Source organism: Podarcis pityusensis, assembly GCF_964106645.2.
Source record: "Podarcis pityusensis genome assembly, chromosome: 5".
Classification (NCBI taxonomy): Eukaryota; Metazoa; Chordata; class Lepidosauria; order Squamata; family Lacertidae; genus Podarcis; species Podarcis pityusensis.
In genome coordinates this window covers 99,489,750-99,516,528 of record NC_138032.1, presented here as the reverse complement: position 1 = coordinate 99,516,528, position 26,779 = coordinate 99,489,750, and the positions used below count along the sequence as shown (strand labels likewise).

General features: G+C 42.6%; 2 protein-coding genes across 2 annotated transcripts in view; one reads left to right on the top strand and one right to left on the bottom strand.

Annotated features, from left to right (window-relative positions):
- Positions 1-866: 866 nt before the first annotated feature.
- On the bottom strand, positions 867-22,340 carry MRPS35 (mitochondrial ribosomal protein S35). The gene is made up of 8 exons (XM_081005696.1): positions 22,174-22,340; positions 20,948-21,000; positions 19,733-19,900; positions 17,581-17,641; positions 17,178-17,317; positions 12,374-12,483; positions 9,081-9,150; positions 867-1,266 (listed from the first exon to the last, which is right to left on the bottom strand). Exons 1-8 carry the CDS (start codon positions 22,307-22,309, stop codon positions 988-990), a joined length of 1,017 nt encoding a protein of 338 aa, XP_080861822.1. The 5' UTR covers positions 22,310-22,340; the 3' UTR covers positions 867-987.
- Positions 22,341-22,526: 186 nt separating this feature from the next.
- LOC308477160 (potassium voltage-gated channel subfamily KQT member 1-like) overlaps positions 22,527-26,779 on the top strand; it is a 357,143-nt gene continuing 352,890 nt past the window's right edge. The window contains exon 1 of the mRNA XM_081005502.1: positions 22,527-26,352. The gene's annotated coding sequence lies outside the window, so the exon portion shown is untranslated. The remainder of the gene's footprint in view (positions 26,353-26,779) is intronic.

Sequence of the window (26,779 nt, the reverse complement as noted above, 5' to 3'; positions counted from 1 at the left end):
TCGGGTGGAGGCGCTTTTGACCTCTAGAGAAGTATGGACCTATGTAACTGATGACCCTCCTGACCCTGTGACTAATGCTTGGTCGAAAGGAGATGCAAAAGCCAGGGCGATAATTAATTTGGCAGTCAGCGACCAGCAAGTAGTCTATATAAGGAATAAGAAAACTGCCAAAGAAATGTGGGACAGTCTTGCAGCAGTGCATGTTAGAAAAGAGTCAGCGTCTGCATTGACGTTTTTTAAGCAGTTGTACCAGACGAAGTTGAGGCCTGGTGGTGATTTGGCAGCACACTTGAGACGTCTGGAGGCGATACGCAGCGAATTAATTCGAAGGGACATGGAGATACCTGATATTCAGTATGTTTTCATCATCCTTTGTTCCCTTAATGAGGACTTTGATGGTATAGCTAGCCAGATATCTGCCGTTCCACCAGCACAATTAACTGTGGAAGGGGTAACGGCAAGATTAATGGGCGAGTTGGACAGAAGGGAGGCTTGTGCCATAAGCACTCCTATTTCCAGAAAGAATGAGGAACGCCATATGCAAACTTGTGGTGATACAACTGCATTTAAAGCTGCAAAGCGTTGTTGGTTCTGCAATAAGCAAGGACATTTTGCAAAGGACTGCAGATCCAAAAGAAACCAAAGTACTCCCAAGTCTGTTTCTGTTCGTCAGTCACGGTCGTCAGCTCAGCAGCCGGCATCGTACCGTAAAGACAGAAACGAGCCGCGAGCTTTTCACGCTAGCACAAGAGATCGTAAAAGAATTAAAAGTGCCAAGTGGAATTCTTTTATTGTGGACTCAGGAGCATCTCAGCACGTTTGCAACGATCGAAGCTTGTTTATTTCTTTCGAAGAGGAAATAGTGCTCTGGGATAGTGTCTTTTTATTTGGAGGGAATGCAGGCTGAAAGTATGAAGGTTTAAATTAGATCCACTGAACTTTATGATGTACATCTTCATAGGCCTGTGATGCCTGAAAGAGTTCTCTTTACTGCAACTCACTCATGTTTAGTAGTCTCCTGACAGAGTTTTTATACTCAGAAAGGTTCTTATCTGTTTCTCCTTCATTTTTCAATTCAACCACCGACTTTCTGTAGGCCAGAATTTTTTGTGAGGCAAGAAGCTCCTGCCTACTGACTTCTTCAGTTTTGTCACCTGCTCGTATTCGAACCAGTGTCTCCAAAGCATTCTTCTCAGAGGCGCTGTTCTCCCAGATGTATTCCTCCATGTCTGCCTCCGTCTTTTCTTTTTCCCACTCTTCTGTTTTCTGAAAGGAAAAATAAGTTTTTAGTGGAAAGGGTGAAGGACTAAATTTAATACCACAGTCATAGTACTCAGTGGCCTAGAGCGTCTAGGAATAGCGTTTCAGGTAACCTGGTGTTCCTTGGAAGCTTTTTAGAAGTTTCTCACTTAGAAGGGCATTAATGGTAGACAAGCTCTCTTGTGTGACCATTAATCATGATGTGCAGCCAAAAGGATGCACACTCCATTCGTGCAGAGGTGTAAAAGTCCTGGTCAAGGCTCTGTGGAAATGTGTGCACTCTAGAATCCTTTGCAAAATGCTGGGATTCTATGACAACCAAACAGGGGTTTCTCACAGAAAAAGACAAAGGGGATGCACTCCCTGAAAGTGAGATAAAATCCACTGGTCTTTTTCAAAACGGAAATGTTTGTATACTCAGTTGTTACTGCATCCTGCCTCCACACCATTGCACACACTTATATTTAGCTAAGGACATCTATAAAAGGTTTTCCTTCTGAAAAAACAGATGCATTAAACATATCACAACTATCTATAGCTATCTCAATAAAGCATACTTATTAGCTGAAAAATTAACTGATCAGTTATCTTGGAAACAGCCAATTGACCAAATATGCATTAACTGACTGATTTTTTTGTTGTTTTAAATTTAGATCCCACCCTGTTCCTAAGGGTTGGTAACAAAAACAGCTCATAGCAGAAAATTGCTAAAATTTCTTCACCCATTCTCAACTTAATATTGAGTTGAGCCCAGCTCAAGATAGATGTATCAATTATAAAAGATTAGGCTGTTGGTGGGGCCTTCAGTGGGGAGTTCTAAAACATAGCTGAGAATAACCTTCAGCCATTGCTTCTGACCTGCAGGAACATGCCAGAACCAAAATCATCACAAAACTAGGTATGACCTTAATGCCCATAGCCCCTGAACTAATGCCTTAGTAGATTACCAATTAAAGATTGAAAAACTATGTTCAAGTCAAAAGCTTTCCATGGAGCCTTATGACCACTATGTGTGGGCCACACCCTTGAACTGTGCTTGCACATAGTTACTTCCTACACGAGTATGCAACTTTATAGGAAGAGCTAAGACAATGACCTGGTAGCTATCTGAGAATATCTCTGCTTTTCTGTACCCATTCACTGTACATTAAGAACATGTGGCATATTTAGTAATCTCTGCAAATGGGAAATGTTTGTTTTGCCACTGGGTGGCAGCAAACCACCAACACTTTAAGTTTTGGCATATGGAGAAATTCAGTGCCACAGCACGAATCCAACAAGAACTCTCCAGGGAATTAGTACATGGCAGAAAAGAAAAAAAAACAAAAGCCACACGGAAGCTCTGCAGGAACCCTTATCACTGCCCAATGTGGTTTCTCGACAGGATGCTGATGTGAGGTGCAGCAGCTGGGAGCCACGGGTCACCTGAAGTCAAATTCCTATTCAGCCATAGGACAAATGGGTGACCTCAAACAAATCACCTTCCCAGCCTGGTTTAATCTCACAGGTTTGTTGGGATGTTAAATTGGAAGCAGCCATACACAAGGAACTTCTTGCAGGATGAGTGGAATAAAAACGTGACAAAATAACAGAAGAGCAGCCTGTATATCAGCACTACCAGACACGACCTGCTTTCGGGCATCCAATACTCAAGTGGGGCCATTGTGAAAACAGGAAGCTGGACTAGATGAGCCTCTGTTCTGATCCAGCAGGGTTGCCCCAGTCACAAAGCATGGCTTCGAACACATATAAAAACACAATAAAACATCACACATAAAAAATTTCCCATACAGAGCTGCCTTCAGATGTCTTCTACAAGTGAGATAGTGTCATACCTTGGGTTACAGACGCTTTGGGTTGCGCGATTTCAGGTTGTGCACTGCGCCGAACCCGGAGTACCGGAACAGGTTACTTCCGGGTTTCGGCGCTTGCGCAAAGCTCTAAATCGTGCTTTGGGCATAAGTGCTGAATCACAACCTGTGTGTGCCCAGACGCGGCGCTGCAGGTTGCGAACGTGCTTCCTGCATGGATCACGTTCGCAACCTGAGCGTCCATTGTAGCTGTTTATTTCCCTGACATCTGATGGGTGTTCCACAGGGTGGGCGCCACTACTGAGAAGGCCCTCTGCCTGATTCCCTGTAACCTCACATCTTGCAGTGAGGGAACCACCAGAAGGACGTTGGAGCTGGACCTCAGTGTCCGGGCAGAACGATGGGGGTGGAGATGCTCCTTCAGGTATACAGGACCGAGACCGTTTAGGGCTTTCAAGGTCAGAACCAACACTTTGGATTGTGCTCAGAAACATACTGGGAGCCAGTGTAGATCCTTTAAGACCAGTGTTATATGATCTCAGCAGCCACTCCCAGTCACCAGTCTAGCTGCCACATTCTGGATTAGCTGTAGTTTCCAAGTTACCTTCAAAGGTAGCCCCACGTGACAAGGAAAGCCCGCACCTGCCCTAGCAGGTAAAATCAGGAAGTATCTAACACTGTCCTAGAGTGGTTCCAGCTGCTCCTCTGTAAGTCTCTCATACAGGCAAGTCTGTTGTCCTGTTTTTGACAGCTTCAAGTTTCCCTGCTGTTGGAACTGGAGGCATTGTTTTCTAGTGACTTCATTTTTATCTAGCAAGCAACTTTTGGAGGGTTGTTTGATACTCCATGCCACAGTTGCTGTAAGTTTTCACAGTTTCATCTTTTTCCCAACATAGTTTAACATCACTTTTCCCCAACCAGGTGCCCACCAGACATTTTGGACTACAACTCCCATTAGCTCTGCCTAGCAGGGCCAATAGTTAAGGATGCTGCGATCTGTAGTCCAAAGCAGGTGGAGGATATCAGCTTGGGGAAGGCAGATCTACTTGAGACTGCAAGCAAGGTCATTTGGAGGTTTGGAGTGAGGTCTCATTAGTATGCCAATGACATCCAATTCTCTTTCTTTTCCATCTAACCCAGATAAGGCAGGGGATAACACTGGCGCCTGGAATCTCTAACAGTCTGGCTGGGGACCAGTGAACTGAAGCTCAAACCAGACAAGGTAGTCATACTATTATTAGGTTATGTGGAATTTGCTTTCAGTCTACTATGGATGAAGTTGCACGTATTCGGAAAGATCAGGTATGCCGCTTGAGGGGAGGGAGTTCTTTCAGATCTGGACTTATTGTGGGTTGCTGAGCAGCAGCATACATGGCCTGATTTATCTTTTCCAGCTGTCCCAGAGAAAACTTGATCCTTTCAAAGTTTTCCATGCTTTGATCATGATCAGGTCATACTATGTTTTATTCAGTGATGCATCTGCATATTGCTCAGAACCTTCAGCAGGTTCAAAATGTCTCTGCCTGTTAATTTTGTAAAGTCAATCACATTTGTCCAGCATCTAAAAATCTTCCCTAGCAGCCAGTTTATCTCCGAACATAGGTCAAAATGCTGGTTTTTGCTTTCTAAAGCCCCAAATAGCCTGAAATCTGGGGCATTTTAGAAGGAATACCAACTTCCATAAGATCTTATCTGTATATGAAGAATGTGGTGAGGCATCCCCCCTTAGAAGTAAAAGGGATACTAAGTCAAGACAAGGTCTTTTTTATTGCAGCTCCCAGACTCTCTGGAATGGAATTCCAGAGGGAATTCCATTCCCTCTATGACTGATGGTGCCTATATTTCAATGCAAATTTAAGACTCCTATGTTCTCCCAAGCCTTTGGTGCACCATGATTAAGATGTGAAGTGTAGAGTTTTGTGCCACAGGCATTGGCAGCATTTATGGTTTTACATTTTAATAGCTTCCATGTTGCTTTGCTAAAGTTCTGAGTTTTTATTTTGGATTATTATTTTTTTAGGTTGTACATTACTTTAGAGATTGTGACAGAGCTGAAAGGTGATATATATGGTTACAGTAGCACCTTAACACATATTTTTTTCAGATTCACTATTAAACTGCAGCCCTCTTCAGGTATTTAAATTGAGTAAGGTTAAAAAGAAACAAGCCCCACCTCTTCACCGTCCCTCAGCACACCACCTCCTTTCAAAACTTTGTGTTGAACATGCAAGTCTGAAGGGGGCTTCTACATGTGTCCCACCTATGGGACTGGAAATCCTGTTTCTAATTATGTAATTATGTAATTAATTAATTATACTGTGCAGAGAGTTCCAAGGATGCTCACAGGACTGCATGCAAAAGCCCCCTTCAGACCAAAGGGAAGCATGTGGCTGCAGAAAAGATTCAATTGGGAAAGCCCCAACACAAGGTACGCAGAAGACAAAAATAAAAATACACACATAGCTACCTAAAAGGATTGGACAAAGGACCCAAATCTTCTCCGTTCTCGCCCAGCAATACCTTTCTATCTTTTGAAAGTATTTCACTTTCACCTACAGCCACATCAGAACTGAGCACCAGGATGTGTAGAATAGAAAGTGTCAGGGATGTTTCAGTTGAGATTCTGCATTGCAGGAGGCTGGACTAGATGACTCTCGGAGTCCCTTCCAACTCTACAGTTCTATGAAAAACAAAGCCAATACCCACAGCAGCCTCTCTCTCTGTTATTCCCACTTAACTATCATTGATAATCCATAGACTCCAGAAAAGTTTAATTTCTTTAGTCGTGCATCCATCGTAAAGGACAGCATTTAAACTAATCTAACAAAGCTTTCCAGAACTAACAGCAATGGGAGAGGAACAAGTTGGAAAGGCTCTATCCATTGCATCATGTTGTCTTAGATCTTTGATACCACACCTACATATTCTTAAATCTATTCTTACCAGACCTATGTCTGAATTGAAACTTCCGTTTTCTTTCTAAGATTAGATACGATCTTGTGTTTGTATCCACGCCTTTCTCTTCTGCACTACACTGGCTCAGAAACTAAGATGTGAATCGGGAAGTGACTCCCCTATTCAGATCTTGCTCTTGCCATGAACTCTCTGGTTGGCCTTAGAAGAAGCTGCTGCCAGCCTCAGTCCGACATTTTCAACATGGGGATAATTTGGAGTCTCCAAGAGGGTTGCTGGAAGGATTACGTAAATAGTGTATGTGTGAGAAATTATTATTTGTCCAAAGAGCTCAGGTTGGCCTAGATGGAGATCTTGTTTTATCCTCACAACCACATGGGATGCATCACTTCAGACTACAGCTCAGATGACTGAGCAACTCCACAGATGATTCCCTTCAGACAGAAAAATAGCAAGGGAGAAGGACAGCTAGAGCACATCTCCCTCACATGCTGATTCTCTATGGTAGCCTGTGTGCTTTCCACCCTTGGATAGATAGCAGCTTTGGGTGTGAAAGGAGATTTTAGATCAGAAAAATAGCACAGGGGAAAAGAGTTAACTCTGCTCTCTGTTTGATCTGATTTGGGCACCCAAAATAGATTTCAAGCTTTAAGAAAACCCATAGGAGATCTGATCACAAATATCCTACAGTCTTGACTAGTTTGGCCCCAATTTACCCCAAGATCACAAAGTGGGCTTCACAGCTACGTAAATCAAGGATTTAACTATGCTCCTATCCAACATACTTGCTTTCAGATTATTCTGTTTAAATCCTATTTTGTTGACAAACTGAGAGTACTGATGTCCTTACCAAGGGATGAGTTCCCCCCGCCATTTTAAAATTTCAGAGATTAAGAATTAAGATTAAGAAACACTTGTATGAAGTTGCGAAAAATGCTACTGAACACGCTTCCTTCTGAGGGATCAACCGTTCATGGAAAAAAAAAATCCAATGTGTTGCAGCAGGCCATGCATTTTTCATTGAAATCAAAGACAATTACAACTGACGAGGTTATTAAGTATTTATGTGGAAGTTGAAAGGTAATAAAAGGGTATGGGACTTGTGTGTATTCAATACACACCAAGCACTCACACAAGCAATATCATATGGCTAAGTCTTCCATCACTGAGTAATGCTAGAGTCAAGGACAGATGTGTTCATCTGGAATTAATAACCCCTTTGAGCTTCCAGCATACTTAGAATCAGTGTCTGAATGGCTACAGACACCTATTGAATTGGGAACAGTTCACCTTCACCCACCTTTATAGGTTTTCAAAATACTAAAGCATTAGTGTTTATGTTTCTAAAAATTCCTCAGTTGAAGGAAGTACGGTTAAACAGTTAACATCAGTTAACACCGTTTCCCAGGACTTCTCAATACTGAGCACCTTAGTGAGAAGATCAACAATTAAAACGCTGGCACTGAAAGAAAGCCTATTTTCTCCTTCAATGTACTGCAGGAAAGAGTGTTGGGGTGTCTGACAGGAGACACTGTTCATGTAAAGTGACAGGACTTCCAGAGGCCGAGCCCCATATCAACTAAGTGGCACAACACACTGGAGCTCCATGGATATGCTGCTATTTATTCCCTCAGGTCACCGTCCTCATCCCCATATCTCTTCTCCCTTTCGCTGAAGCACTACTGAGGGAAGAGGTGGGCCATTGCTGAGGAGATTTACCTGGGCAAGAAACAGAATCAAGAGTCTTCCTACTTCAGCTTTTCCATAGTGCCCTAAACAGATTAAAATGTATTTAGTGACTGTGTAGCACTGAGGACATCATAGTACAGATGTCCCGCCACTAATTTTCATGAATGCTATAGACCTGTTCAGTCATCAATGCTAATTTTGTTTGTCAACATGGAAGCAGGGAGTGGGGATCCACCAAGAGCTCCACTTCACCTTTGCACAAAGAGCACATCTGCCTGTTAGGATGGAAACTGTGTGTGTGCAGCTGTGCATGCCAAGGTTCCCACACAACCCATGACTCAGCATAATTGGGGTTTCCAGGATGCGAGGAAACCTCTGAAGGCTCCATATGACAGATGGTCCCATTCTCTGCACAAAGACTAAGGGTGGGGCTGATGGGGATGTGCCCACTCCCAGGTTGACAAACACAGGAACATAAATGTCCCTAATAGCCATCATTTCATCTGACAAACTAGGTAAGCAAATTGTCTGTTGAAACAGCCATAATTTTTCTTCTTAGTGCTCTAAGCACTCCACACTGATTTCCGTAGTAATCCCGTAGACCACCAAGGCAGGTATTATACTTAGAGAGAGAGAGGCCCAAGACGTTGGCTCACTCATGGTCTGTGTACAACACTAAGCTAGAGCTACTGCTTTACCACCTACCTCAGATCTGTGCATATCAGACAGAAATAAGCACAACAAATCCTGATTAGCAGACACTGGCTGCTTTCAATTGACAGGAAGCCCCACTGCAGGGGTCATTTGTCTGCCACCCTCCAGATATTGCTGGACTCACCAGCCCCAGCCAGTGTAGCCAATGGCCAGGAATGATGAAAGCTGATTCAGCTGAGGGCCACAGGTTGGCCACTCAAAGGAAATTGCCGTATACTGAGACAGTCCATTTGTCAATCGGCCTCAGTATTGTCTATATTGACTGGCAGAGGCTCCAGGATTTCAGGCAAAAGTCTTCCCCAGCCCAGCCTGGAGATACTGGGGACTGAACCTGGGATTTCCTGCATGAAAAGCAAACACTCTACAACTGAGCAGCTGCCCTTTCTTGCCCCCGTTTCAGTTCTGGTGCATTCAACATGTACTGATCTGTGCACATAAAAAAGAGGACCTGTAAGATGGAACTTTGCTCAATGTTTGAAAAAGATATAAAGTTTTTCACTGTATTAACATACCATCTGTGGAAAACAATAGCTTTGACCCAACACACAAGCACATCAATATAGGTGTTCAAATAATTCCTCTCTATCATCAATGTAAATAAGCCATATTATTTGTGAACAACATCTAATCAAACAAATGTTACACATTTTAAGTCAAGCTTGGCTGTCACAAATGTCATGCATCAATTCTTACCCATGATTCATGGAATAAAACTGTCAGAAGGTACACTCCATAGTCATAATTTTGTCTTCTTAAAGGACACCTGAAATATATGAAAAACTAAGTCTTTGGTATAATCTCTCCAATATTTAACGATTTAAAACTCTACATTTTTTTGAATATAAATTGAAACTACAGAATGAATAGTTTGAAGAACTATTCATTAATTGCTTCCAATGAATAAGAGATTTAACAATAAAAACACATATTAAAACGATGTAATATAGAAAAACAATGTCAAATCTAAAACAGATACAGTGTCTTGCTTCTTATGTTACTCCTCCGGTCCCTGTGCTATTCAGGAGAGGGCCTCCTGTGGATATGTTCTCATTAGGAGGTCTGTTCTGCTTGCAGTAAGAGAGGGACCTTTAGCGTGGCAGCAGCTCCCCTTTGGAACTTCCTCCCGTTACATATGAGATAGGCACCACCTCTGTTGTCTTTTGGGCACCTCCTGGAGATCTCCTTTCAAAGTGAATATTTTCAGTGAAGATTATCCTATCCTATACAATGATGGGGGAAAGTATTTGACCCCCCTGCTAAATTTGCCCGTTTGCCCTCTGACGAAGAAATGACCAGTCCATAATTTTAATGGTAGGTTTATTGTAGCTGTGAGAGACAGAATAACAATAGGAAAAAACCCAGAAACCCAGAAGACAAAAGTCTGAGATTGATGTGCATTATAATGAGTGAAATAAGTATTTGATCCCTTTGCAAAAGATGACTTAGCACTTGGTGGCAAAATCCTTGTTGGCAATTACAGAGATCAGACGTTTCTTGTAGGTGGCCACCAGGTTTCCACACATCTCAGGAGGTATTTTGTCCCATTCCTCTTTGCAGATCCTCTCCAAGTCAGTAAGATTTCGAGGCTGATGTGTAGCTACTTGAACCTTCAGCTCCCTCCACAGATTTTTGATGGGATTAAGGTCTGGAGACTGGCTAGGCCACTCCAGGACCTTAATGGGCTTCTTCTTGAGCCACTCCTTTGTTGCCTTGGCTGTGTGTTTTGGGTCATTGTCATGCTGGAATACCCATCCTCGACCCATTTTCAATGCCCTGGCTGAGGGAAGGAGGTGCTCACCCAAGATTTGATGATACATGGTCTTGTCCATCGTCCCTTTGATGCGGTGAAGGTGCCCTGTCCCCTTAGCAGAAAAACATCCCAAAGCGTAATATGTCCCCCTCCATGTTTGATGGAGTTCTCTCCATGTTTGATGATGGTGTTCTTGGGGTTGGAGGCCGCATTCCTCCTCCTCCAAACACGGAGAGTTGAGTTGATGAAAAAGAGCTTGATTTTGGTCTCATCTGACCACAACACTTTCACCCAGTTCTCCTCTGGGTCGTTCAGATGTGCATTGGCAAACTGCAGACGGGCCTGTACATGTGCTGTCTTGAGCAAGGGGACAGCTGTTTTGAAAATGAAAACAGCTGTTTCCATGCTGAATATGGTCCCAGCTGCCCTGAGATCATTGACAAATTCCCTCCATGGAGTTCTGGGCGGCTTCATCACCGTTCTCCTGATCATTGCAACTCCACGAGATGAGATCTTGCACGGAGCCCAAGAGGTTGACAGTTATTTTGTGTTTCTTCCATTTGCAAATTATTGCACCAACTGTTGCCACCTTCTCACCAAGCTGCTTGGCAATAGTCTTGTAGCCCAGTCCAGCCTTGTGCAGATCTACAGTCTTGTCCCTGACATCCTTGGACAGCTCTTTGGTCCATGGTGGCTACTTTGGAATCTGCTGGATTGATTGCTTCTGTCGACAGGTGTCTTTTGTACAGGTACTGTAAGGAGCTGGGATTACAGGTAAAACCTCTCCCTAGAAGCAGGTGCTTCTAATCTCAGCTCGTTACATACAGTGAAGATATCAGGTAGCCTGACATCTGGCTGGTTGATAGGGGATCAAATACTTATTTCACTCATTATAATGCACATCAATCTCAGACTTTTGTCTTCTGGGTTTCTGGGTTTTTTCCTATTGTTATTCTGTCTCTCACAGCTACAATAAACCTACCATTAAAATTATGGACTGGTCATTTCTTCGTCAGAGGGCAAACGGGCAAATTTAGCAGGGGAATCAAATACTTTCCCCCATCACTGTATAGGATAGGATAATCTTCACTGAAAATATTCACTTTGAAAAGAGATCTCCAGGAGGTGCCCAAAAGACAACAGAGGTAGTGCCTATCTCATGTGTAAGGGGAGGAAGTTCCAAAGGGGAGCTGCTGCCACGCTAAAGGTCCCTCTCCTACTGCAATTCTGCAATACTGCAAGCCAATGCAATTCTGGGCTGCATCAATAGGAGTATAGCATCTAGATCAAGGGAAGTAATAGTGCCACTGTATTCTGCTCTGGTCAGACCTCACCTGGAGTACTGTGTCCAGTTCTGGGCACCACAGTTTAAGAAGGACACTGACAAACTGGAACGTGTCCAGAGGAGGGCAACCAAAATGGTCAAAGGCCTGGAAACGATGCCTTATGAGGAACGGCTAAGGGAGCTGGGCATGTTTAGCCTGGAGAAGAGGAGGTTAAGGGGTGATATGATAGCCATGTTCAAATATATAAAAGGATGTCACATAGAGGAGGGAGAAAGGTTGTTTTCTGCTGCTCCAGAGAAGCGGACACGGAGCAATGGATCCAAACTACAAGAAAGAAGATTCCACCTAAACATTAGGAAGAACTTCCTGACAGTAAGAGCTGTTCGACAGTGGAATTTGCTGCCAAGGAGTGTGGTGGAGTCTCCTTCTTTGGAGGTCTTTAATCAGAGGCTTGACAACCATATGTCAGGAGTGCTCTGATGGTGTTTCCTGCTTGGCAGGGGGTTGGACTCGATGGCCCTTGTGGTCTCTTCCAACTCTATGATTCTATGCAAGCAGAACAGACCTCCTAATGAGAACATATCTCCTGAATAGCACAGGGACCGGAGGAGTAACATAAGAAGCAAGACAAACAACTGCACTTTAGTTCACTCACAAACAAGCTTCCAAAATGTGTTGACCTTTGGACACAAACTTATGTCAATCATATTAATTTATTTGCATTTTGAAGCAAGAAATGGGAGAAATGAGGTCTAACAAAGATAGCTAAAGCCTTTGCCAGATTAGAATAGAAGAGTCATTATAACCAAGGATCTTTGTAATATGGCACAATATTTTTTGAGTCCTTGTAGTAGTTACCTGGTAAGTAGGACAGAAATGGATATTAGCAGCTAGGGTCTTGACTATCTTACATATGACCCACATTAGACAATTTTCTCATGTTACGATACCTGTCTGTTGTAATGGTAAGGGTATCTGTGCCCTTGCAGTACCTCTCTCCTACAAGTTTAATGAGCTTCTTCTTTGCATGATCATCCAAGTTGAGGCTTGAAAGTTTAACCTGGAGAGAAATCAGTCTCTTAGCAAGTTGATAGCAAGTTCAATCCCCAGGGTAGAAAAGAAAGGTCAATGAGTTATTGCACATAAAACATGATGTTGTTGCATTCAGTTTTGCAGGTCGCAAATACGAGGGCCTAATATCAGCCCCAAGCTCAAACAGATGACTTCATGCAAACCACACACACACAAAAATACATCACAGGTGTCTTTTAGATTGAAGTCCTCAAAAGTTGAGCACAGAACCAGGAGACTGGCATCTGTTTAATTTCATCATTTATTCTGATTTTGCTAGTCCTGGCACTATGCACAAGGCTAAGCACAGCAGTAACACCTTGACCCAGGTCACTGGAAACCTTATTCAGGCATCTCCATATATTTTACAGCACGTTATTACAGCCATTGCTTTCCTTTTTGAAAATCAGAGTTGAGACTATGCTGACATGCAGTACCCCAGCATGAGGTACTACACAATCCTTAGAAATAAGCTACGGGAAAATTTGGATCTCATTCTACTATTTCTCAATCAGCAGAAACAAGGCCAGTAAAGAATCTTAATGGAAAAAGCAAATATTATATTTAAGGGTTGAAAAACCAAGGGATGAAAGTCTCAGAAAGAGCACTAAGAGGCTTTTAAAAAGCCAAGTGCTAGGAAGAAAATCCTAACTGGAGAATAAATAAAGAACAAATTAAATTTTGTGACTCAAAACAGACTTGAGCTGCTCAGTGTAAGAACTATCTTCAAGCAAAGGATTAAGAACATGTTAAACTAACAAAAGCTCAAAGTAGTGCGCAGGTGCAATTTTAGTTTGCTATATTGTGTTAAGACTAAAGAAACTTGCTACACAGAAGAATTCAGAACACTACCACTTCAAAGAGAAAGTATGAGCTGGGGAAAATAATATTTTTGAATGCTTCCCTAGATAAAATGTTCCCTGAATGTAGTAAACTACTACATCAGGAAGACACATTACCCCAGCCTTCTCCCAAAGTACTAGTTTACTACACTCAGGGAACTTTTTATTTCAGGTGTTTTAAAAAATGAGGCTCCTTGCCACCTCTGTGGTTTGAAGTAGTACTATTCAGAATTCTACCATTTCGTTAGGTTCTATGCTAAGTAAGACTACAAGTCCTGTCTCACGAGTGTGTCTTTTGAGTGTCAACAGGTGTATAGACAGAGGGTAGGAAAAGGTTCAGAAAAGGGCAACCAAAATGATCTATGAAGAAAGGTTGCAGCAACCCAACTCCCTCAACCATTCCTCATAAGGCTTGGTTTCCAGACCCATGATCAGCTTGGTCACCTTCCTCTGCACACATTCCAGCTTGTGAATATCTCTCTTAAATTGTGGCACCCAGAACTGGACGCAGGAGTCTAGGTGAGGTCTGACCATGGCAGAATAGAGTGGTACTAATCCTTCCCTTGATATGGACACCAGACTTCTCTTGATGCAGCCTACAATAGCATTCACATGTTTGCTGCTGCATCACACTACTGACCCATGTGAAGCTTGTGGCCCACCAGGACCCCTAAATCCTTTTCACATGTACTGCTAGTTAGCCAAATGTCCTTCATCTTATATTTGTGCATCTGGTTCTTCCTGCCCAAGTGCAGAAACTTACATTTGTCCCTATTGAAATCCATTTTGTTGGCCCAGTTTTCCAATTTGTTAAGGTCAACTTGAATCCAGATTCTATCTTCTGTGGCAGTAGCTACAGTGGTACCTCGCAAGACTAATGCCTCGCAAGACAAAAAACTCGCTAGACGAAAGGGTTTTTTGTTTTTTGAGCTGCTTCGCAAGACAATTTTCCCTATGGGCATGCTTCGCAAGACGGAAACGTCTTGCAAGTTTGTTTCCTTTTTCTTAACACCGTTAATACAGTTGCGACTTGACTTCGAGGAGCAACTCATAGAACTCGGTGTGGTAGCCTTTTTTGAGGTTTTGAAAGACTTTGGTGATTTTTGAAGCTTTTCCAAAACTTTCCCGACACCGTGCTTCGCAAGACGAAAAAAATCGCAACACGACAAAACTCGCGGAACGAATTAATTTCGTCTTGCGAGGCACCACTGTAGTTTGGTGTCATCTGCAAATCTGATGAGCCGAGAAGAGTTAGTTACCACTGCCTTAGATTGTCTTGGAAAACTTAAAGGACTGTCTTCCCTCATATGAATGTGTGTGTAAATTAAAGATTTTCTTTGGGCTCTTGCTGCAAGTCCACTTGTTCTTTGAAATTTTATGTGTATTTGTGTGTGTAAGAGCTTTTTAATAGTGGCACTAAGTATCTTGAACTTCCTCCTGTTAAGTTAATTCTACCTCTTCCCTGCTGGTGCTTCAGAAAAAGATTCCCCCTTCCTGAAAATTTTGAGAACTCTTAAGTTTTTGAAGGTGTTTTTTTTAGCTGCTCCAGTTTACTTGCCCTTGCTGAGGTTGAATGTAATGGGCCAGTTTACTGACTGATGGTATCATGTGTCTTTTTATTTGGTTATGCATTTAGGATTTGATGGTTTGCTATTTTGTAGACCATAAAAGGTAAAGGTAAGGGGACCCCTGACCATTAGGTCCAGTCGTGACCGACTCTGGGGTTGCCAGCGCTCATCTAGCTTTATTGACCGAGGGAGCTGGCGTACAGCTTCCTGGTCATGTGACCAGCATGACCAAGCCGCTTCTGGCGAACCAGAACAGCGCACGGAAAAGCCGTTTACCTTCCCACCGGGAAGGTACTTTGATGTGCTTTTGAACTGCTAGGTTGGCAGAAGCAGGGACCGAGCAACGGGAGCTCACCCCGTCGCAGGGATTTGAACCGGTGACCTTCTGATCGGCAAGTCCTAGGCTCTGTGGTTTAACCCACAGCACCACCTGCACTTACTGTGTTCTATCAAAAGCAAGTCAAATTGGGCTGCCCAATGATTGAAGAATTTTACCTTCTTTTTAACCAATCTGCCAAGTAAATTTAAGTTAGCGAAGTTTAGTTTCTGTGAGGCTTCATGTTCACATCTTTCCTCCTGACCCCGGCTCGGTTTAATGTGATTTACTCTCAAGATTCAGGTGACAGGCTCACAATGTGCTACATCTTATGAAAAATGGTGCAGTTAATGCACATACCATATTTTGGTGTGATATTTTAATGCTTAGGTGTGATATTTTAATGCTTAGGGATTCGAACCACTGACCTTCTGATCGGCAAGTCCTAGGCTCTGTGGTTTAACCCACAGCACCACCCGCGTCTCTTTTGTAGACCATGTTAAATATTTAAATAAATCCATTTTCTGAACATTTGAACATTACAGATTCTGTCATGGCAATTTTGCAACACACTAGATGTACACAGATCCTCCCAGGTCACCAAGGTCTCACTGGAGTGGCAAACACATGGCTGGGAAACTGAGCCCTATCACTTGAGCAGGGTGGGGGCACACATAATGGGACGCTTCTCCATTCTAAACACACTCTGCCATAAAAGACAAGCATATCAGAGAGAAGGCTAGACTAGATACTTTGTTCCATACAAGCTTTTTTAAATGCACAGGGAGGGGTTTGTTTTTGTATGGAGCATTTCATCATGCAAATCCCACATGCAATTTGAAATGGTATAGCCGACACAGCTTCATCAGTCCAGCGAGAACTGTGCCGTAGCCCCCATTCAAAACAGTCTCAATACCATCTGCTTTTCACCTTCAAACCTCTCCCTGTCCCATTCCTCCCGGCAGATTATGTTGACAAAGGATTAACAGGACACCACCAGAAGACAGGACAATCACGCCTCATTTGATCATAAGTGCTAGGAAAAGCCATATGGCAGGTTGCTGCATGTTTAATAATCAACATTATATGCAGCCTGTTTCGAAATATACCTCTTTTAAAAAAGTACATGGTTTTTATACAGTCTGCATAAGTAAAACATTGGCTTGGATTGTAGGACATGATTTTAGCAGTATCTTGTCATACAAATACTGCCATCTACCTTACAAAGTGATTTTAGAGATGACTGAAAATGCAAATGAAATGGCTTTTTTTTACAAAAGCAAAATGTGCTCCAAGCTTCTCAAATCCTAGCCTCCACCAACCCTCATTTTCTCTGCTTTAGGTTTTAAGTGGGGAAGGGCCAGCGTGGTGGCAGTGTGTCTTCCTTGCAAGCTAAAGGTCCCACGTTCAGTATTCATCATCTCCAGGCTGGGAAGGCATCCTGTTTGGAACCTGGAGAACGGCTGGCAGTCAGTGTGGACAAACTAAGCTAGATGGTGCAGTAGTTTGACTCTGGAACACAGGAAGATGACTTATATTAAGTGGCTTGGGCAAAGTCATTTCTGCTTCTGCAGTATCTTGAATACTGATGGGACAATATTAAATGAATGACCTCACACACAAAAATGGCTAGAAAAAATATGGCCTTATAGATTCATTATCTCTCTCTCCTAATGCTTTGTTCTATATTCAAAATAGGCATCTAACTTGACCAATAGCTTACAGCACTTAAATCAAATACCATTAGATGTTACTGGATTTTGTGCCAAGAAATGAAGCAATTTCTAATGGGTGGTTCTTCATTTCTTAAGTTAATTGCTTCATCAGTGCAAACAGTTCTTGTACATTGTCTTGCAGTAACAGCAAGTTTAATTTCTGCCTGCTTTGTAATCAAACCAAATGAACTTGTTTTAAGAGCCCTATGTTAAAAATGAAGTTACTTCTGTAGTTTACTTACTTTTAGGGTCACCACTCTTGCTTTAGGATTGCGAACAGATGGGCCTGCTGAAATGTAATCTACTGTGTCAACTTCAATAGGAAAGTGCTGCATAAATTTCTCATCATTATCAACATCAGCTGGCCACTCTGTGCAGAAGTCTGAAAAGTGAGCAGTGGGAGCAAGATCACAGCAATCAATCTGGCAATAGCTACTTTGAGAAAAATGTATTAAGAACTTCATCCCTTTCCAAGTAATTAAAGTGGAATATGATGTGAATATGCCAATCAGAGGCATAGCTGTTTACAAATTCCCGACCCTCACCTCTTTTTTTAAATAAAAGTCAAGTGCTGAGAACAAAGAATAGCCTGCTAGCATTGCCTTCCACCTATTTTTTAATCAATGAAAGAGATCTGAAACTTACCTTTAAGAGCAGCACAGTGCTTCCTGATGGCAACTGGTGTCAGATGCAAAAAATTGGGGATCTGAAACAAGATGTAACTCATAGTCTAAATCTAATACATAATGTAAAACATCTAAATGAGGACAAAGGATTCATTCAGTATCGCTAAGCAATAAGTAAAATACTTAAGTAAAGTACTTAATTCGTTCCAGAGGTCTGTACTTAACCTGAAACTGTTCTTAACCTGAAGCACCACTTTAGCTAATGGGGCCTCCTGCTGCTGCCGTGCTGCCGGAGCACGATTTCTGTTCTCATCCTGAAGCACTATTTCTGGGTTAGTGGAGTCTGTAACCTGAAGCGTATGTAACCTGAAGCGTATGTAACCCGAGGTACCACTGTACAACAGTTAATTTATATGTAAAAGCACAATTAACACAACTTGCTTTTTTCCCCCAAGGACTGTGCATTGGTCAGAAGGTATAAAAGTCCAATATGGATATGGGGGGGGAAAAAACAGAATTTTCCCTTGAAAATAGAATAGGTTCAGCTGTTTTGAACAGATGGAATGGTTCAACTATAGAAATCTGAGGGCACAGCAGTCCAAGACAGAGTATGTATTTGTGGGGTGGCATTGCAGTACCCCCCTTGACATTATTGAATAACAGCTTTATACCAATATTAAAGTAAACTATTTAGAGTCCTTCTGAAAGAAGATTAAGAATAAGAAAGCAAAGGAAATTAGCGAAGCTTTCTGTTACAAGGCACTTAACATTATGCAACTGGGGCAGGGAATAATCTCTCTTGCTGTAAAGGCTCGTAGCCTCAGGAAAAGATATATGGAGTCCATTTCAGTTAAATGCTGTGGAGATTGCGCGCTTCAATGGTACAGGGACAGGGGGAAATGTGACTTACTTCTGCTCGATCTGTCAGTAGCTTTTGATATCACTGATCATGGCATCCTCCTGATCCAATTTAGTGAGATGGGTTCTGAATGCACCATATTACAGTGCTTTTGTATTTTCAGGGGTGTGTTCAGAGAGTAGCACTGGGTAAGTGCTCCTCAAACCCTAGCAATTGTGCTATGGGGTTCCACAGGGTTCCACTATCCTTTCCACAGTGCAATTTGACATCTATATTGTGGGGTCATTAGGAATTTTAGAGCAAGGTGTCAGCAGTATGCTTTACTTCTCCATAACATATGAACCATGAGAGACTGTGAAAGCTCAGAATTGGGTGTCTGAAAATAGTTTGACCACTAAACTGGGCACAAATCCTTGGAAAATGAAGGCTCTTTGGTTGTGTTGTTCCTACGTTTGGGAGACAGGCATGACAGGTTACCTGTTCGGCCTGTTCTGGATGGGGTTGCACTTCCTCTGAAGGAGCAAGTGCATAGCTTGGAGGTATTCCTGGAAACATCTGTCAATAGAGACCCAAGTATCCTCTGTGACTAGGAGTGCCTTTTACCAATTTCATCTGGTCCACCAGGTATAGCTTGACCACTGGTTACCATGCATTGGTAACCTCAAGGCTGGATTACTGCAATGCGCTCTATGTGAGATTGTCCTTGGGTTTGGGTCGAGACGCTCCAGCTGGTGTTGAATGCCGTGGTCAGTTTGCTGATGGGGGCATCTGGTTAAGAAAATTGTTTAAGCATCTGCACTTTCTACCCATCAACTACCGAGACAGGTTCAGGGTCCTTGCACTAATTTGCAAGTCTTAAACAACTAAGGTCCAGGGTATCTCAATTACTGACATCATCTGCAGGAACACTGTTGGTCATTCCCCAAGCTGGCAAGACTCATTTGACGACAAGAAACAGACTTTAGTGTCATCAGTCAAGTACTATGGTAGGTGCCTTCTGTTTCAACTTTAAAACACCTTTTGAAAACTTTTCTACTCCATCAGGCTTGTGCAGACAATTAAGAGTACACCCTTTCTGAGTAATTAGTTAACTTCTGATTTTAACTTTTTAATAACTTTCATGGCACGGTTTTACATACAATTGTTGGGAACTGTTCTGATTTGTTTTTTATTAGCAGTATATAAAATTTTTTTATATATATAAATAACTTGTGATGAAAGGGCAAGACTACTATACTGTATATCTGTTTCCTTCAACTACATTCTACACTGAAAAAAACAGTGTCTTTGAAATAGCAGGATACAACTGTACCTTTAAGAGTTCCAAGTTCCCTTCTTTTACTGGAGGTACACCCCTTTTCACTGGGTAGCCCATTCGAAGAGGAAGGGGCACACAGGAAGGTTTAAAAGCAGCTGCAACAGGGTACACACTAGTCCAATCCTGATCAACCTCCATCTTCTCAGTTCTGGGAGTTGCAGTCTAATGCAAATTTCAAACAAAAATAAAGTTTAAAATGTGAGACAATTCTATTTTTTATGACAAGATATGCTTTAACATCGATCAGTTTTTCGAGACAGATGTTCTCGCACCCCCCTTATATGAGTCATGTAATATGACCACATGAGTTTTAGACTCCAACTGGATTAATCCTGGCTCAAATCCCTGTTGAGCCATAAATGTCAAAGCATGGACTTGGACTAGTTTCTAGCTCTCAACCTAACTTATTAGCAAGGACAAAGCAATTCACATAGCCAAAAATTCATTTATAGTAATTATTTGGCTGTAGCTGAATAAGAACTGATATAAACTGTTTTCTGGAGGGCCTTTTCTGAATTACTTAATGATTTTATTTTGTAATTGTGGTATATCACATGTAACTAACACTTAAAAGTGCTTGCTTAGTAGGTGGAAGCCTACAATAAACACAACACTACATAGTTAAACCTGCGCTTGTGAGAATCTTCCGAGACCAGGGAGAAGAGTCGGTGGAAGAAGATTGGAAGAAATTTAAAGACTATCTACAGAAATATTGCAAAATTAACGAATGTTAGAATGATGTTGGATTGAAGTTAAGTGGTTTCTAGCTGTAATGGTATAAAAGAATATGAAAGAATTGGATTTTTAACAGGTAAAAATTTAATGCTATAATATATTAAGATTAAGGATCAGGATAAAATAAGGAGGGAAAGGAATTGCTGAACTAATAAATTGAACTGGAATACCAAAAAGGGAGGTATGAGGAGGTCCGGGAAACAAGCAAATGAAAGATAAGTGACAAAAAGATGGAATTGTTTTTAACTGTTTTTTATTTTCTATTTTTTCTTTTTTTCTTTTTTCTTTTTCATTATGTAATATTGTGAAAACTTTAATAAATATTTATACATAAAAAAAGAGAATCCTAGTTCTTTCATATAGTTTTAATTTCAGGGTTACAGATTTGGAAGAAATGACAGTTGTCAGTATGTTGAAACAGAATAAGATCCAATAGGCTTAAAATGTAATCCACATGCATCCTGAGTTTCTTACCTCTCTCCGGTATTTATCATTTTGTGAGGTCCTTCCTCTTTGTACCAATGCACCTATAATGGAAAATAATATTTCAGAAAAATATATTATTTTATTTAATATTTCTGCATATGTGCAAATTCTATTATTCAAATAACAGGCTGGAAGAGAGAATCTTATGGTTTAGTTACCGTAATACTTAAACCATCAGCATAAAAAACCCTTCATAGCAGATAGGGAGGCACAGATTTAATTTTGTTAAGTCTACTATAATAGCTTTACCATGGTGACTAATTGAAGCCTTCATTTCAAGGCAGTATTCTCTGAGTAGTAGATTTCTGAAAGTTGCAACAGGATGCAGGATTTGGAAGGCTCTTATGCCCTTTCACAGGCTTGCCATTTCTTAGTTCTGGTTTTCCTTATGCAACTGCTTGTTCCTATGCTTCTAGTCTTTTTCTAGATCTTATACTTCAGCCCTTTCTGGAATTCTCTCCCACTAGATTCCATCTAGTCTCCTTTAAAGGTATTTTTAAAAACCTATTCACTATTGCTGACCCTTCAAGAACCCACATTCCTACTCAGTAAGTCTCAATTCCCCTTAGTTCTGAAATAAATCACATCAATTTCAGTGACACTTATTTCCTTTTAACGGTGGACAAGTTTTGCTAGTGAAATTTATCTGTTTGTTTATTAAATATCTATAGCGCCCTTCATCAGAGGATGACAGAGCAGTTTACAGAATAAAAACACCCAAGTCTAAGGCATGACAACAACAAAAACAATCCCCCCCCCCCCCAGTTTCAAAGGGCACAAATTGTTTAATGAGCCCAGGGCCTGGTGAAAAAGGAACGTTTTTGCCTGGCGCCTCAAGGTGTATAATGAAGGCGAACTTCCCTGGGGAGAGCTTCCCACAGACGGGGAGCCACTGCAGAGAAGGCCCCGTCCTCGTGTTGCCACCCTCTGGACCCCTCAAGGAGGGGGTACGATCTGAGGGTGGGCTCATGAGGGGAGAGGCGGCCGTTGTTCTTTGCCTCTGCTGCTGCTTCAAGAGGGCAGCAAGCGTCTTCCTCTCGCAGCCCCCGCGCACCACTTCCAGGGAAACAAAGCCCTCCTGAAACGCGCCGGATTTGCGCCGCTCCCTTGCCCCGTCCCGCCCGGCTTCTGCCGTCCCAGCGCCCCCGCGGAGCTGCCCCTCGCTTCCCAGCCCCTCGGGGCTTTCCGCCAGGGGGGGGAGGGCCTGGCAGTACCTTTGCCGCGGCCGCCGGCCGCCGTCCGAGCGGTCGAGTAGCCAGCGGAGTAGTTCCGGCTCGTCCGGAGAAGGCGGCCTCGCAGCAGCAGCAGCAGCGCGCCCAACCCCGAAGCGCCTCCGCAGGCGGCCGCCATTTTCGCACCGGAGTCGTGACGTCGATTTCCGGCGCTGGCGCTTCTCCTTCCTCTTCCGGCGGCTCGGGGCTGGAGCGGCGCATGCGCGTTTGTGGCGTCTGGGCCGTTTTCCCTCCTCCTCGGAGGGGCGCTTCTCTGAGGCGCCTGTAGGTTTTTCATTGGAATTGTAGGATTGTAGGTTTTTCATAGGAAAATAGCTTTAATTCGTTGAAGGACTGTAGGTTTTTCATAGGAAAATAGCTTTAATTCGTTGAAGGATGGGGGATTTCTCCCTCATATATTTCTAAAGGGCGGGGTAGGAATAAAATAGAGAATAATTTTATTGATGAATTGGCTTGATTTGTAGAACCCCCTTCAACCGGAGATCGCGGCGGGGGGGGGTCACAACATAAAAATACAAAGTGAGAGAGCAAAATGCATAGCCAAAGAAAACCCCCAACGCCAAGGGAAGCCTTGGCAGGAGGCCTGTGGGCGGCGGGGCTGCTCCAGGGCTGCCGTGGGACTCCAGGCCCCACCAGGCCTTGCTCCGGGTCTGCCGGGGATCAGGACATCCCGGGAGGGAGCTCCGAGGGCTGCTCGGGAGGAAGAAGAAGGTGGCCTGGCGCGTCCACCCAACAGGTTCCAAATAAAAAGTGAACAGGAAGCAGAGAGAAGGGTTGGGCTTGGAAATGCATCGTGTACCATCATGCACAGCTGTGAGGCGCCTTTTTAACCCCCCTGCCCAGCTGTTTTTCGCTAGCCCTGTTCAGAGACCAGGCTTTGAGGGATGGTGGGCTGTGTCTGTCTGTGTGGATAGCAGGGGGAGGAAGAATTCCATACTGCCATACACTTGCCATTTCTCTGTTGCAAATCCCTCAGCTTTGTACCAAATATGGGATCAAAAAACCTCACTGGATGTCTAATTCTGGCTTCAGCTTGTGCACATATTTGTGTTTAAACCAGGCTCACTGATGCACTGAAAAGACCACACAGCATGCTTGTAGTACCAAGAGAGAACCAGAAATCCCTTCTAAAGTTAAGAAATTTTAGTTCACTAGACTTGTACTAGTACTTATTCATTAAGAAAACCCAACTGGCAAATATTTGCAGACTACAAGCTGCAGTTTCATAGTTTTGCAGAGTAGGCTTATATCTGTACCTACGTGTTAACTTTCTGAGGAGATGAAAAGCTAGGTGTCACCAATCTGTCACCCTTGGAGACCAAATCCTATTCCCACTGGTGCAAGCGTGTTTAGGAACCAGGTGCTCTAATTCCATTTGTTGGGTAGGATGTGAGAAAGGACAGTTGTACACATGTAGAATCTGTACTTGTGATTAGGAATGCTGATGCAACCAGGATTCTTGAACACATGTACAATTCCTGCATGTATACATGCTTTGTACAGTGAATGGAGGTTAGGGCCAGCATATGCAATCCCACTCCCCTCTGTGCACTAACTGACCTGCAAAAAAGTTTGTAAAGAAGAAAGCTGCTGTGCTTGCTTCCTGATTAATACTATTCTTCCTAACTCGCACAGGAACAGCTGAAATATAGGACTGGTTGCTGGCATTTTCAAGAGTCCTCTCTTGTTCTTTGGGGTTTATCCACACTGAAATTTAGTGTGGATTAGAATCTGATTGTGTCCCAATTTATATAATGTCATCCACACAATGTCACTCAAATCTCAGTGTTTTCTACCAGTAAATTATTTTTTTCTGGATTTGAAGATAATCCACAGGGGAGGGGGATGCATGTTCAATAAATTGGCAGTGGACACTTAGCATCATTTCCCCCCCTCTGGGTGGAACTGGCTTGTTACCAACTCTTTCCACACCCTCTATTTGTGTTTTCTTTCTCATTCGTTTTCTGGCAGCTGTGTATCACTCTGGCAGTGAAGTAACCCTCACCCCCACAGTTAAACCCTTAGATTTGTGGATAAGCTGAAATCTGATCATACAAACTACACCACTACAATCTTTCCCCAAACTTGTGCACACTGCTTGTTTCCTCATTTATGTCATATTGTGTATACTTCCTGAAATGGAGCAGCAGTGAGTACTTTTTTTTAATAGTTAAACCCTCAGATTTGTGCATAAGTAGAAAGCTGAGGCATGACAGAAACACATATTCAATAAATCACACATCCTGGGCAGGACTTTTTTTTAAAGGGGTGTGCTCACAGGCTTTATGTTACCTGTGCACATGCCCAGTTTGCCTTAGAATGGAGAGAATGATTGGGGTGTGGCAGTGGAATTTAGAAACAACTAGATGTGATATTGCTGGTAGACTGGACACATGGGTGAGGGGAGGACATAAGTCTGAATTTGAACTGAAGGATTCAGCTTCAAATGCACACAGATGTGGATTGCCAAGATCAAATTTGAACTGAAAAGCTGCACATTGCAGTTTCAACCAAGCCCTTCGTTTCATTGCTAATGAAAATTGCTAATTAAAATAAAATTTAACTAGAAATTATAGTTTTAATTTTGCCACTATCAGTATGCCATCAATGCTAAATACATTTTAAGAAAACATGCAAGTAACATGTTAGTGTTTCAGCAACAGTTATATTGTCAGTCATGTCACTGAAAGGGTTTCTGTATAAACTGAAAAGATAAGACTGAGTTGTCAAACCTGAACTTTGGAGGTCCTACCCTGTTTTCTCTTAATAGCGTTTTACTGCATACGCACCAGACATTAAAAACACATTTCTGCTCCTCCAAAAAGGTCCCCAGAACTCGCTTTTAAGGGTTGCTGGAACTGCACCTCTGTAAGGGGTACAGTTCCCAGCATTCTTTGGGGCGGGGGTGCTTTAAATGTATGGTGTGTATTTTCAAAGCATTTTAATAAAAGCTCACACTTAACGCTTGTGTGGTGTAGTGCAGGGGTCACCCATATGCTGCCCACCAGATACTGGGACTCCCATCAGCCCTAGTCATCGTGGCCAATGGTCAGGTGATGGAGTCCCACCAACACCTGGAAGGCTACTCTGCACGTACTGGTTAGAATTTCAGACTATGGCTAGGGAGTCCTAGGTTCAAATCTACATTCACTGAACCATGGAATTTACAGTGACTTTGAGACCATCACTATAGCCCAGTGCACATACACACTGCATGAACAGACAGCAGGCACAGAATGGGCAGGCACACCTGTGGCTGCACAGCATGAATGGCTGCCCACCTAAGGTCCACACTTGGGGTGTGAATATCGGTGAAGAAAAGCCTGCAGGTGTAAACCTCCACTAGCATAGGCTTTTCCTGTGCTCAGTAACTCTGTAAAATCAGTGTTGAAGAACACATGGAACATTTTTATTTTTTGCATTTATGCCCTACCTTTTCCTCTAAGGAGCTCAAGGAAGAACACATGGTTCTCCCTCTCTTCCTTTAATCCCCACAACAACCCAGGTTAGGCTGAGAGGCAGCAACTGGCCCAAGGTCACCTAGTATAGTATAGTATAGTATAGTATAGTATAGTATAGTCGTACCTTGGTTCTCGAACGCCTTGGCACTTGTATGTTTTGGCTCCCGAATGCCACAAACCTGGAAGTAAGTGTTCCGGTTTGCAAATGTTTTTTGGAAGCTGAAGATCCGATGCAGCTTCTGTGGCTTCCAATTGAGTGCTGGAAGCTCCTGCAGCCAATTGGAAGCTGCGCCTTGGTTTTCGAACGATTCCGGGAGTCAAATGGACTCCCAGAATGGATTAAGTTTGACAACCAAGGTATGACCATAGTATAGTATAGTTTAGTAATTATATATGATTCTAGAAGGTAGTGGCTCAGTAGCAGAGCACTGTATGCAAAAGGTCTGAGGCTTAATCCCTGGCATCTTGAGGGATAGTTAGGAGACTCCGTCTGATCCCCTGGACAGCCATTGCTAATGTAGAAAATACTAAACTGGGTGGACCAACGGTCTGACAGGATAAGGCAGGCTTTTATGTTCCTGTTTAACTGGACAATAGCCTTTCAATGTGAGGTAAACACACAATTTGGCCCTTAAATTGGTTTTTGAAGCAGATGTGACTTCTTTTCGAACTCTTCTGAATAGCAGACATTTCTTATACAGTAAGTCTACTGAAGCAATGATTTCCCTTTGATCAGCCACTGAAAATGTGCTTATAGTTGTACAACTTTTGACAATATTTTGTTACCTCCACATTATCAATGGGGTGGATCCTTTTCCAGTGCACTACTAATGATTGAAGCAAACCTAATAATACAATGCTAGGACACTTAATATAATTGAAGCAAGGAATCAAGTAACAGTTGAAGCTCAGTGTACAAGAATTTATATTGTCTCATTATTTGAAAGCTTTCTGCTGCTGCTATCTGATACCTCTTCAATAAGAATAGGCCTAATATTGCAAGCAGTAATTCTTGCCGCCTTTTGTGTAGCTCAATGGAGAACGCTGAGTATTACAAGTGTACAGTGTCTTCAATACACCAACTTATTCATTATTTCCAGTCATTTATATTGATAGAATGTTGAAAT